General features: G+C 37.9%; 1 protein-coding gene across 4 annotated transcripts in view; it reads right to left on the minus strand.

The window, feature by feature from the left end:
• Positions 1-279: 279 nt before the first annotated feature.
• Positions 280-13981, minus strand: part of LOC114149314 (AP2-associated protein kinase 1-like) — a 29500-nt gene continuing 15798 nt past the window's right edge. The window contains exons 18-20 of one of the 4 annotated variants that reach the window (XM_028025077.1): positions 13770-13922; positions 12188-12274; positions 280-3433 (exon numbers count right to left, since the gene is read on the minus strand). In XM_028025077.1, coding sequence (XP_027880878.1) covers positions 2790-3433; positions 12188-12274; positions 13770-13922 — 884 coding nt within the window. In that variant the 3' untranslated portion in view covers positions 280-2789. Of the gene's footprint in view, positions 3434-10847; positions 11905-12187; positions 12296-13769; positions 13923-13981 lie in introns of those variants that run through there. The other 3 variants (XM_028025076.1, XM_028025079.1, XM_028025078.1) reach the window with 3 other exon arrangements.

Raw genomic sequence — 13981 nt, forward strand, 5'->3', positions numbered from 1 at the left:
AAGAAGAAACAGATTCTGCAGAAAGTAAGAAGTCTGACAGCAGAACCCTGATGCTAAGATATTTTTCCCTGACTAATCCTACTTTGAATTGTTTAGGCCAGATTCGATTGTTCAACATTTCGTTGATTTTTTGCTACCTCGTTAGCAAAAAGTGGTAATTTCCCCATTTAGTCTCTGGACAAGTTTTAATAGCACACGGGAATTGTTTTAGATTTTTTATTTTCCAGTAAAGCAGAAAAAAAAAAAACTTACAAGAAAAACATTTTTACATCACTGTGGAACAATTTTGCCACAACTGTTTTAATAGCATCACCTCGAAATAAAAAGTTACATGTCCATCAAGGCAGATACATAAATGTTACGTTAAAAAAACTGGAGGCCTCTCAAGATAAAATAAGAGTATTTCTATAATGTTGAGTGTAACACTGGTGCTTAATCATAAACTGGGATTAAATTTGAAAAAGCTGTTTCCAGGGACACCTGCATGGATTGCCTGCTGACAAACAAAAAAAGGCAAAAATTAACAAGAACAGGTTAAGACTGTGGGCAAAATTAAGATGATTTACATTCAGAGATTCTTATTAAAAGTGTACACCCACTTTTAATTGTTTTAATATATAACTCAGAGACATAAAAACACATAAGAATAAAACAACAGATCCAGAGCATGGAGCTTTTAAGACTATATTAGGCGGATAAAACATGTAACTTTCCTTGGTTTTTTACCCCGTATTAATTGAGCAGGTAATACAGTGTAAATATCCAGGAATATTAAGCCTCAGCGAAAAACAGAGTTTTTCACTGAACCAAAATAAAACCGATTCAGAAGCATTATCTTTAATGTTTTATCACATAAAGAATCTAATCTGTGATATGCTGACAAACTAAATTTATTAGACTTATTTCACAGACTAGACAGAAAAGTTATAAAACATACACTAAACTGTGTTTTATGCCAGTTTATCTGTGTAGCATGTAAACTGGGATTAGGATAATTAAACACTGACTACATCCAAGCTGCTGGAATTTTTGGAAAACATGCATTTAAAAATTGCTTTTAGAAAAAGAATTGTGTATTTGGCTTGCAGTTACATGGTAACTTACAGCTCTGATACTGAATGTCGACAGGAAAACTGCAAACATTTGGAAAATCTCCTAATACTGATAATAAAATCACAATCTGCAGTTTATATGTAAACAACAGGAAAGATTTAATGGGCTTAAAGCAAGAGCCAACAAGCAAATCCTTTGGGCTGCCAAGAAAATGATGGTTTCTGGAACGACGCCCTAAAAGCTGAATCACTTTTCCTCTAAATCCAAGTAAAACTTCTTAGTTGGATAAAAAAGTGATAGAAAATATCAACATTCGCTCCCCATGAAAACGGAGGTCATCTTTACTCGAGCCTTATAATGATTAAGTTAACTCCTTCTTTTTGGGGACTGGACTAGTAATACAAGATACAACAACACTGATTTACAAAAACAAGACTTGGCTGGACAAGCTTCAAACTTACAGGTTTTTTAAAAAACTTAAAATTAGAGATATTGGCTCAGATATTAGGCCCACTATTATTTGTATAAATGTCTGTGAGCAAATTACAGGGAAGTCATGTTTTTGTGGATGTCAACAAATCTCTGGAATAGTTTTGTCTGGATTCCTGGCCACTTTTTGCTGGAATGTCTTGAGTTCATATACGCTGGGTTGGTCCCTGTGATGCATTAGGCTTTTACACAAAGAATAGATGTTTAATTAAGGAATGGCCCTGGACATGATGCTGCCACCGCCTTGTTTTACAGTTCATACAAGCTATGAAAGTCTCTTCTTGACATTTTATGTCATTTTGGTCAAACAACTTAGCTTCTACCCACAAAGCATTTGGCTTGCCCCTGAGGGCAGCTGCAGTTGTGCAGCGAGTCAAGCTGAAATGTCAAAATTTTAGAGTAGCTGGTTCTTATTTTCTTGACAGACTGAATCCATGTTGATGTTAAATTCGAGTACCTGTTGCTCAAAAGCAGCTTTTACTTTGTACCTCGGTGGTTCCTGGGTTGTTATTTAACTTTGAACTTTGCTTGTATGTAAAAATATAAAAATGACAGTTTAGATATGATGGTTTAAATATACACAAAACTGGTTGTTCCAAGAGGATAAAGACGCCCAACATGCATCACAATTGGATTTTGATGGCTGGTGCAGACTGACATTAAGCTTCTAGGTTTTCTCCATATTATACAAGTCTTCAGTCAGAGGTTTCTTCAGACAATCTGTAACAGACTGCTACAGGAGATCCTTCCTTCCCACAGCCATCAGCAGCTACAATGACTCTTTGAAGACAATTATATCAGTTTTTATTTGGGGATTATTAATGTATTTTTGATATAAAGTCCCTTTAAAGTGACATCAAACCTTCTAAAACTTGACTAACAAGGCAAGTTGTTGAAAATGCAGTGAGAATTATGGCAGAAATCAGTAAATATGTACATATATGAGCCTGAATGTATAATTTTGACCATGTGTGGATAAGAGAAAACTGCATACAAACTTTTGCTCTGGAACATTCTTAATTACTTTTATGTGATTCTTTAATAGATAAATAATCCACTGAATTAAAGTAGAAACTGTTCATGATGACTTGATATGGCGACTGAAAGCAAATGAAATGACTGAGGTAGAGCCTTAACCTTGAAACAACGTCGAACTTACATGTGGGATTTTAGTCCTACTGCAGCTGAACTATATTTTGGCTTCTTCTTCTTCTGACTTGGCATTTTTTAAAGACACACTAGTAAAACTAAGGCTTCCCTGGGGAGCATCTGGGCTGAAAAGGTGCCGCGGTGAATGGGTCATCCACAACTTTTCCCACGATGGTCCAGGAATGCAGGGGGCCCACTGCCACTGAGCCCACGGCGGCCCGCTGACCGATCCTGGAGACGACCCGGTGCACCGCCACGGGCTGCTGGAGCAGAGGGGCCTCCGTGTGCAAGAGGGCGACAGGGTGACACTTTGTGCTGTTTCTCACTTGCTGAGTGCCAGACATGAATGTGTGAGTGTTAGCAGGAGCAGCTTTGTTGGTTTCCTGCCGCTTCCCAAACGGTGCCTGCAGGAAAACATCTGATGCTTCAGCAGAATTATGGGATGCGGAAAAGGCGGAGACTCTGCATGCTGTCGCGCTTTCTTTCCTTTGCGGTTTAAACGGGGCCAGCTGGAAGACATCAGAGATGATGGCGCTGCTTGGGGGAGGGCTCTGAGATTCTTGGTTAACAGGTATGAAATGACGGTTGGAGCAGGGAATGCGTGCAGGGCGGGGATGAGCGCCACATTCTTCTGACAGCAACATGTGTTTGTAGGGGACACATGCAGCAGAGCTCTGATGGATCTTCTGCCCAGGAGCCGCAGACTGAGCAGAGTGAAGTTTGAAGAGCTCCCTCTGCAGGTCTGTGTGTGCAATAACAGAGAGAAAATGAGATTCTGTTCTCTAAACGTTTTGCTCAAATTAATGTTTCTTAAAGAATCCCTAAACTAAAAACAAAAAGAATCTTGTAAGAAAATCACAACAGATACAAATAAATGTAGTGGTTTTTAAAAAATCTGAGGGATTCAATTCATCACAGACATATTTTCACATACATTTCAAAGAAAAGCTGAACATGAATTTACTGAGTATTTAATTGATAAATTAACTTATTAATATTGAACTGAGGTCCAAGCTGCTTTACACAAATTAAATGTGACACAAATAGTGCACATTCAGAATCTTACCTGTGTAGATGTACAGGACAATCCAAGCAGATTGTTAGTAATGTGACATGTTTAAACTTTTTTTCATCTTTGCCCAATAACAAAAATTCTCTCAAAGAAATAAAATAATACAATTATTTTCAAACTTTAAATGTAACACTGTACAAGAACAAGTTTATAAAGAAACCTAAAAAAAAATGGCACCTAATACCAGGATGCAGTTTTAATTATTTCTTAATGCTATATATATATATATATATATATATATATATATATATATAATAGTTTGCTTTAAACTTTATAGTTTCAACTTTAGTAGTAGTGTAGTTTTACAATTTTGTTGTAAAAACTACATAATCACTCAAAGTTATTGTTTTATTTTTCGCAATGCACTATTGTTTCCAAAGGTGACTTCCTTTAACTTTAAATGGAAACATTTATTTTCACATTTTCATATTTGTTTTCTATACATAACTTCAATCTTTGTGCCATTTCCAAATACAGCTCTTTTAGACATATTCATATCTCTGCATTCTCATTTTATTTATATTCTACATAATTTCATTCATTTTAAACACAACTGTGGAATATTTTCTCATCTTGACTACTTAATGCAGATACCTTTGTACATGATAAAAAGCAGCTAATATTTTATAAGTACCACAAACAAAGAACTCTAACAAGAAGAGAACGACTTTACACAGTTATGCACACAAAAGTTCTCCATCTTCCAAAAGAAATCTGAGTTAGATAGAGTGGCTGTCAAAATATTCATACCCCTGTAACAATTTAATTTTGTTAACACTACAGCCATAAACCTTTTATTTGTACAGATTAACACAAAGCAGTTCACATTTTTCTGAAGTGGGGGAAAAAGTATACATGGTTTTTAAAATGTTTCATACACTAAAATCTGAAAAGTGTCATGCCTTTTTATCTCATACAAGACAAAACACAGTGGGACAAATAAAAGCTAATTTTATTGGTCCCATCAGTGTGTGTGGACAAAGAAAGTTGTGCATGCAGGTTGGTATTATAAAACATTATCACAAGCTTTGACTTTTTTATGCAGCACTGTTCAATTTAAAAGCAATTTAATATGCCTCAACGTCAATACAACCAAGACATGGCTGTCCGGATAAACAGACGGACCGGACATGGACAGCGTTTATCGAAAGAAGGAGCTCTGGTCAGATGAGATCTTAATCTTTCTTTCTATCCAACATGTAAATGTGTACTCAATGTGCAGAGCTTCACCTTCCAGCAAGACATCGACCCAAAACACAGAACTACAATGGGATGGTTTAGATCAAAGAATATTCAATCAGGCTCAGTCAAAGTCCAGACTAAAATCCAATGGAGAATGTTGAGCTGTAAATGTTCAAAGTGGCTGAAAACATACTCTAAAAGACATTCAGATATTGTGATTTCATATTTTCCTGCTTCTATCAATAGACATGATGTTAAATTCATCTGCAGACTCCCAGCAAATCACCTGACCCAGCAGTTCCAGTACAACTACAGAGGCAGATCCACACAACATGTTGAATTTCAACAACCTGATTCTCTCATTTTCCGAAAGTGGAAGAAAACCGGCCAAGGTTTGAGCAGGATTATGATTTATTCACTGCAGCTGCACACAGGGAAAAATCTTCTCTTTAATCCTGCAACATAAAGGAAGTAGACATTTCCATATTCACCTACAGTAGAGTCAGCAGAGGGTGCTATTACCACACCAGCAGAATCCAGGGAGGATCCTAAGGAATTTTAAAGAGATATGCAAACCTGAGAGTAACACCACCATGAAGAGGCATAAATTTGAGAGACAGAGACAGAGCTAAAAATAGCCAAAGTTCTGCGCTAATGTCCATCGATTACCTTACAGAACAATGAAGCAAAACCACTTCTGAACCTAAACAGGTGACACCCATCAGTGAGGATGCTCTACATTTACATCACAATAGAAAAGCTGAATGTAAAGTGAAACACTCAGTCAAAGTCAGGAAATTCTCAAAGAGTGATTTGCAGCTGTAAGAATTGTGAAGGCGGACATCTGGGAACACATGAACAGCTTTTGGACAACCATCTCATAACTGCAGAAAATATGATCATTTCAAAAAAGAAAGCTGGTGAGCAAAACCAAGCAAGTCTGGAAGTTAAGTCAACTTAATCTGAGCTTAAACGGACTCAGATCGCACATTTACCAACGAAGGTTTGACATTACACAGGTGTTGACATTTAATCTGCACAATGTGAACACATTCATAGCAAAACAAAAAGAGACAATGAATGACAAAGTGCTTGGGTGCAAGGCAGACACAAGGGAGGAGTGAAGAATACCAACAGCGGTATTGATATTCTTTTTCTCCAACATGTAAATTCGTAGTAAAGCTCTTGAGAAAACTCACGTGACTTGATCTGGTTCATGCGTGCAATGCTGTGACCTCATCTGAAGAGAGCACCTATGTTAGTTCCTGCTCATTTCGATAAACACAATCTGAAATTAATTTATGGAAGCCACACCATGTAGTGTGTAGGGTCTACTTTATGTTGCTCCATGACATAAGATCCCAATCCAAGGTTGAGGTTTGTGGTTGTAAAGTGACAAATGGCGGAAATGTTCAAGGGGTATAAATAAATCTGCCAAACTCTGAAATCTGAAACACTCTGAGAATACAGACCAACAGTGTTTGAGAACTGCAAGAATCAATAGTCAAAAAGTCAACATTCACATTTGTACTTTATTAGCCATCCCTTTATAATTCTTAAATTATCTCACAAAAATAGGAGCACACAGTATCACAGCTCTGACGCAGGGTTGGGCCATAATGACAAGGAGGCATCTCAAAAACACTTGATAATGTCACATAGCTGACTGTTTTCATTTTGGGGAAAATGACAGAAAAAAACACAAATTTGGGGCTTCTGTTTCTCACCAGGTACTTGCCTTGCTTGGCTTTAGTAAATACAACAGCACACTAACGCTTACAGGAAAAAAGTTTGGGGACTTGCATAGGTTCAGACAGTAACTGCAGATGACTGATGTTCAGCAGGAGGATCAGAAACGGGATCATTGGGTATATTAAGCCTCAAAACTGCACATGCTGCAACTCCAGAAAGTATAGCAAGGCTTTCAAGATGGCTTCCTGTGGTTGTTTTCCACTCAAACCTTCTGCACTATGAGGGGAAATGTTATTAACATCTGAGTAGCTCACTCCATCCTTTTGGCACAAACTTTACATTCTGGGCTTGATATTCCTACGCTTGTCACTTAAAGGGGATCTATTATGCTTCCTTGCGCAGGTTGGGATAGGCCTATGGGTTATACAAAACATGTTTGTTACATTTTTTATACAAAATGATTCTTAAATTATGAGATTTTAGTCTGATGTCAGGTCTTCCTATTTTGAACTCCTTTCAGAACAAGCTGTTTTAGGGCCTCCTGTCACTTTAAATTCAGATAAGCTGCTGCTGGTCATGCCCTCTGACTCTTGTGAAAATGCCTACAAACAGATGCGCAATTATACAACCATACAGCTATGAAAAGCAGAAGTAGAGCCTCCTGCACAACCAACAAGAACGCAGCAAGTGATTTGGTTGACAACAGCTTTTACGCAGTACGGCGCACACAGCGGTAAAACCAGCTCACCAAACGTGCTGGAGCTCCGCTTGGGTTGCTATGTGACGCACTGGGCTTCGCTGGGTAATAGCACAGCCTTTGTCGAATGTGACTTAAAAATCAAGAGGCTCATTTTCCAGACACCAAAGAACATTAGCTTACTGCCAAAAAAGAGGCTGGGTGGTTTTCTTGAGCTCTTGGTTTTTAGAAGCAGTTGAGACTTAAATAAAAATACAGAAACTTGCAACATGTGAGTATTGCATAATAGCTCCCCTTTAAATGCTAGTTATATTTAAAATAATATTGCACATGGATAGTTGAAATATGGCCAATTAACTTGTTAAACTTGGGCACTTTATTTACATACAATAAGGATACTTCTAAATCTCTTTCTCCAAAAATAAAAGTTGTGCTTTTTAAAATTCCGTTTTTCAAAATAAATAAAATTAAAATAAACAAGTGAAAGTAGCCATTTTCATTGTAATCATATATCAGAAGCATGAGACTCTTTATTTTGTCCTACAGAAACATCTATACAGTTCTGACCTTCAATAATGTTTATAATGCTGTGTGATAATCAGACTTCAGCCACAGGGCTGTACCTTCAGACAGCCACACTCCACAGAGCCCCGAAAACATTAAATACAAGACGAGTGTTGTTTCTGTAAACTGTAAAAATAAACACATACTTCCAGAGGACGGGAGAGCAGTAGGTCAGCGTGCTGCAGGAGATGCAGCTCTGACCACCTGAGAGAATTTAGGAGGAGAGAGAGGGTCTGTGCTTTCAGAGGAGATTTAAGGACAAACTGACCAAATGCAATTTCTGCAGCAAACAACACAAGAAGACTACTGGAAAAAAAACACCCAATACTTCAGAGTCCACACACGCACGCTTATCAGAACACTGTATACCAATGCATGGGATTGTAACATTCAACAACACTGCCATGCTTTTTGATATGAATCCTGTGATCACTAAAATGAGCCAAGAAAGCCTTAAAAAGCACAAAAAAAAATCTAATGAAATGGGACCAAAAATTCACACAATTAAACTCCCCCTCTATACACTGGCTGCTTTGAATAAAAAATATAATAGTCCACCTGTCCATGAGAACAGACCACACACAGATTCACTTTTCTTTTCACGAGAGTGGGATAAGACACGGGTTCAGGCCTAATCTTGCAGGCTGGACGGAGACCATGGTTAGCATCTATACATTTTAACATACTGACAGTTTCAGAGCATTTATAACCAAGAAGAAAAATAAAAATATCACATGTCTGCACAGAGGAATGACATTTTCAGATACTCTTTAACATTATCGAACAATTATGATGTTAAGAATCATATATAGATTTTTAATATAGACTAATATTTATTTCTTACATTCAATCTCTAACACTCTATTCATATTAACATGTATTAACAGGAAAACAATGTCATATATATATCTGCATATATATGACATGTACATCAGATTCACACATAAAGCAATATGTCTTCCACGTGTAAAGCTTTATGACGATGACTTCATATATACGTTCTGGATAAGAGTTTGCAGATATCTATTTACATAAATAAGGAGTAAATAAAAGTGAGGAATGTAGGAGGGATTGGACAATGTGAACTAAATGTGCGAAAACAAAAGAGTGAGTGTGTGAAAAATATTCGTCTAATGAGATTTCTGTCAGTGCCAGGAAATGATTGGAGAGTGTTGTGTATATTTATATTTGCTACTTTTTATCTGCTAGGTCCTATTATTGTTAGTTTATCACATTATTATCAAGATTTCATGCATTTCTATAGATATGGCACGCTGCTATAAACACACTGACTTCTGATTTAGTTCCAACATGACCTTCCTTCAGGAAAACAACTTAAAATCTTCATCTTAAAAAAAAGCAAAGTGGAATAGACCAGAGCAAATATTATTCATACTGAATGGCTGGATGTACAGCACCGTGTGCAAATGTTGGCATGCCTGGTAAAGATGCTTAAAAAAGACTGAAAATGAATTAATAATTTTAGGGCTGTTGTAAACGAATATTTTAGTAATTGAGTAATCGCAAAAGGAAACTAATAATTATTCTTATGATTAATCGAGTAATCGGATAAAAAAAAGATCAAATAAAACATTGGTAAATCTAACATAACAGCACTATTACTGTCACATATCAGCATCAGTCCATTTTTTTTACATTTGAGCTTCCCTAACAATAACTTTTCTGTAGTTTAGAAAATTAACTTGTAACAATAATAGCTCACTTTCTAAGTTAACCTGAAGAAAAGTTATTCAAAAATCTGAAATTATATTCAGTGTAATAATAAAGAGGCAGGCTCACAAATACGCTTATAAAAATGTCAATACTCCAGCTTTTCGTTTATGCATTCATCTTCAGTCAATTAAATAGATGAACTCTCACCTTGCCCAGACATTTATAGATTTTGTGTTCATATTAGCGACGGGATTTGGCACCTTCGTTCGTCACACACAGAAACTCATCTACCAGCTACGTCGCGCCACAATGCGCTCCGCCACCCATTTGTTGAGACCGGGATAATATGTAATAAATTTTCCGGTTCGTCCGTAAAGCTACACTTAGGTTAATCATCTAATGCGCAGCTGCCCGCAGTGTTTGGTCTATCCGGTTACCTGTATAAATACACCTGCAGCGTTCTTCCCCGCTGTTCACTCTGAACCGGCCACTAGGCAGCAGCTCCGGGAGGAGAAAAGACTACCGTACTCCAGGCATTGCGCCAGTCATTTCAAGGATGTTTATTGGTCCGAAAAATGACAAAGACCCAAACATTATCATCAGTCAATAAAATCCTCTGAAAACTGGACGTTATGCTGCTAATTGTTAGCTTTCGTCAACAACTTAGGCGGAAGTGAGAGCGCTGTGCAACGCAAGTAATAACCTGGCCGGAGCACGGTGCGCTAAATAATAATATATAACTTAACGAAGTTTCGAGGCAGATAAATTTTCCTCGAGGAATTTTAATCATCAAGGTACTCGAATCACTCGATGAATCGTTTAAGCCCTAAATATTTCACTGCGGTAGCATGATCCCAACAGAAAACATTTTAAAAAGTCCAACCTTACATTTGTGTTTTTCAGTGAGCGAAATTTCCCAAGAGAGTAAAGTATTTTTAATGACGAAAAAAAATGCCATCTTAACCCATATTTGTAGTTTATACTTTAATATTCTCAGAGTGCCTCATTGATTTTGATTGGTAATGCATGTTTTCATTTTACTCAGGTGAAATGATGATGCAGTGGCAAGAGGCAAAATATTATTACTTTTAACAATGGGAAAGACAAGAAAACATGCTATATCAAATGAGACAAAATGCATCTTGATCTTCTAATGTTCAAATCAGAAAATTGCTGTCTTAATAAACTCCAAACAGTATGGCCAAGATATTCTTGATAGATTTTTTTAAACTTTTGTTTACTTTGATCCCAGTAAGCAGAACATGCTAATTGCAGTCAGAGCAACAATGAAAAGTTTAATACATCTGGATGTGTGGCAAACAAGCCAGGTACTCAAGCTAAACTTTCCACTTCACGGGCAGGAAGGAAGAAAATTATTTATTTGTTAACTTTTTAAATCAAAATCATTACTCAGGGTGCCAATAATTATGGAGTGTGCCATGCTTTGTCTTTGCTTTGTTGTTCTCGTCGCTTCTCGGGTTACTCTATGGCACTTTAACGTAGTGTGTAATGACTCATGTTTTCGTTTTTCATGCTCAACTACAGCAGCTTCAAAGTCGTACAGATCTTCCACCCCTCAACTCAAACAAGTCTAACATTTACGCATCTGTGTGCAAATCAGGCTACATGACATCAGATTCAGAGATGTTTGGCTTTGTTAATTCAAATAAACCTCATCTGAATGAAACGTCATTTAAATATTCCATGTTTTTTTTCTGTGCAAATAAACTCAGGGAGGAAAATCTAGGAAGGCAAACCACGACAAATTCACTTGTGCACGAGAACTACAACCACTTAGAACTATGTCTATTTTACATTACGACAATTATCTTTTTTTTGTTTGCTATTAGACAAAATGCAGTATTCTTCAAATAAACTGATAGCTTTTATCCTGATTGAGAAAAAAAAAAACAACTACCGTGACTAGTGTTTAAAATGGACGGTGAATTGGCTGCTCGTTCTCGGTGGATCATACATAATGCATGGCGACTAGAACAAAGCTGAAATGTTAGTGTGAAGATGAGAGATGAAGAGATGGCGGACGCTGCTATCGATGAAAGAAAAGTAGGAATGAAGAAACGCTGACAGGTGAGGGATGTTTCTAAAATGAAGAGAGGAAGTCAGGGTGGGGGTGCAGGGAACTATCTACGTCTATACGGCTGATTGTTGTTATGCTATGGCGGACTATTATCCAGAGATACAGCTTCTATGAAGGAGGAAGGGGGGGTCATCTACAAGTCGATGAGCTGGTCCACCAGCATCAGGGAGCGGGCCAAGCTGGGCAGGCTGGATTCAGAACCACCACTGTTACTGCGCGAGTGGCCTCCTGAAACTGGCCGAAGAGACAAGGGGAGGGGAACGAGACGAGTACGGGCAAACAGAGGTGGGGTTGGAGAGGAAGCACGGGAGTGGGAGTCACAACAGGCAAGGAAAGCAGTCAAAAAGAAAGGAGGGAGAAGAAGGAAGAAGAAAAATATTTACCCAATTACAGCTACAGCTTTTTCAAAAATTGCATCCCTATGTTTTTATTTGACCTATTAGATTTTAATGTTTTATTTCAAAGATGACTTCAGCCACATAAGGCTTTCTAAGAATAAAAAACTTTAAAGGCGTACCTTGGGAATTCTTTCGGCCTGTGACGGGAATAGGATCAAAGTCGTCCTCTGTAGCAACCTCCGCACTGGCCGGCTGGGCCTCGAAGTCTGAGATCAAGAGAGACGAGTCTGAAGACGATAAATAAAGCTCAGAACATTTGAAGAAAAACAATATAATGTAGAGGGCCACTGGGATGATGTTTTATTCCTCCAGCAGTATAATGATGCCTCATCCACATAAAAATATGCACAGCAATTACAAAAAGATTTTCCTTCTTTCTCTAAAATGATGCTCTGAATCCAGGCTTTTCGAGACAAATAGATCTGCTGCTCTGTAAACGTAAAAATTACATCTGATGGCACATTATGAGAGGGAATTGGTGATTTGCAACTGGAGTCAGCTGCTGCACAGTCAGGTTGCGATTCAGAGTTGGCAGAGTCAACACCATTTAAATACTTTTGCTCTGCATCCAAGAACTGATAACTAAACCCCAGCTGTGCAGTTTTTAATTTGAGAGACGGCGCAATTTTATAGATGACTCCTGACAGCTCAGGAACACTCTGCTACATTAAAGACTTTAAACTTGATTAAACTGATTGAAAACCCATTATAAGGAGGATCATTAATCTAATGTGAAGAAAAATACCCTGACTATGAAACAATGAATCAAAAAAGTTTTACCTTTAGGGAAGTGCGATGATAAATGGGATTAAAAAATGAAGGATGTTTAGTAAAGCTGTTGGCCTGAATTAAAAAATGATTTTGTTCTGGAGGACAAAATAGAGCAAAAATGTTACCGTTTGCTGAAATTTTCTATATGATCCAAAATCCCAAGAGTGGAATTGTAACAGTTCAATCAACACATTTCTAAAAGGTTAGTGTCAATATTACACTCAAACTCAAGGTCTCATGAAGCAAACCTTCTCACTTCGGATCTATAAGGCAAGATAATGAATTGAGATGTCAATTCGTGTCACGATGGAGGACAAAATGGCTCCTCAAGCACAATTTATCAAGTCTAAAGATTGCTGATGTCAAATTAATGATTCCGTCAGTGAGAGGAGAAATGAACAACTCATCTGCATGCTCTGAACGCGCACTCTGCCGTCATTTCAGCAAACCAACTCGTATGATGGGAAAGGACAAAATGATCCTTAATGGGGAGTGTGTGCTGGTGTGTTTATGGTTGTGGAACTATGATCTTAAAGGGGCTTAGACTTATCTGAAAAAAACTAATTATTCCAGTTAAAGTTACAGGACAGCTTAGCAAGCTCAACATGTTTGTGATGGCAGGACACAATAAGGAGGCTGCTGTATCTGACATTTTAAACCCACTTAGGAATCAAAATACTTGGCTAGAGAAGCAGCATCTCATCAATTAACATCTAATCCACTGATGTTAATGCATTTCTACCTCTGAGAACCTACAGATTGTAAATTATTCAATACCAGGTTGCTGTTTACTTTCTTCATAGTTTACTCTTTAAAAAATCAGAACCAATAGTTCTTTCTTTTCAGGATAGAAACAAAGGTATTCATGCTTCACTGAGTGACTTTAAATCATCACCAAGCAGAGTATGTTTACAGTTAGGAGCTTCTTACCCCCTTTCGGCTGTACTGAGTCTCCAGACAGCAGGCTGAAATCATCCAGAGCAGAGGTGGTGGAGGTGGGGGCGGAGGAGGTGGCGCTGCCCGGTGCTGCGGGTGGTCCGGAGATGAGAGACCCGAGGAGAGAGTCGTCTGCAGTGAGAGGGTCTGGGACGGGTGGCGAGAAACCAAACCAAAGATGGCCACAAGAATGGGATCTAGTTAAT

The sequence above is a fragment of the Xiphophorus couchianus genome, chromosome 8 (assembly GCF_001444195.1).
Source record: "Xiphophorus couchianus chromosome 8, X_couchianus-1.0, whole genome shotgun sequence".
NCBI lineage: Eukaryota > Metazoa > Chordata > Actinopteri > Cyprinodontiformes > Poeciliidae > Xiphophorus > Xiphophorus couchianus.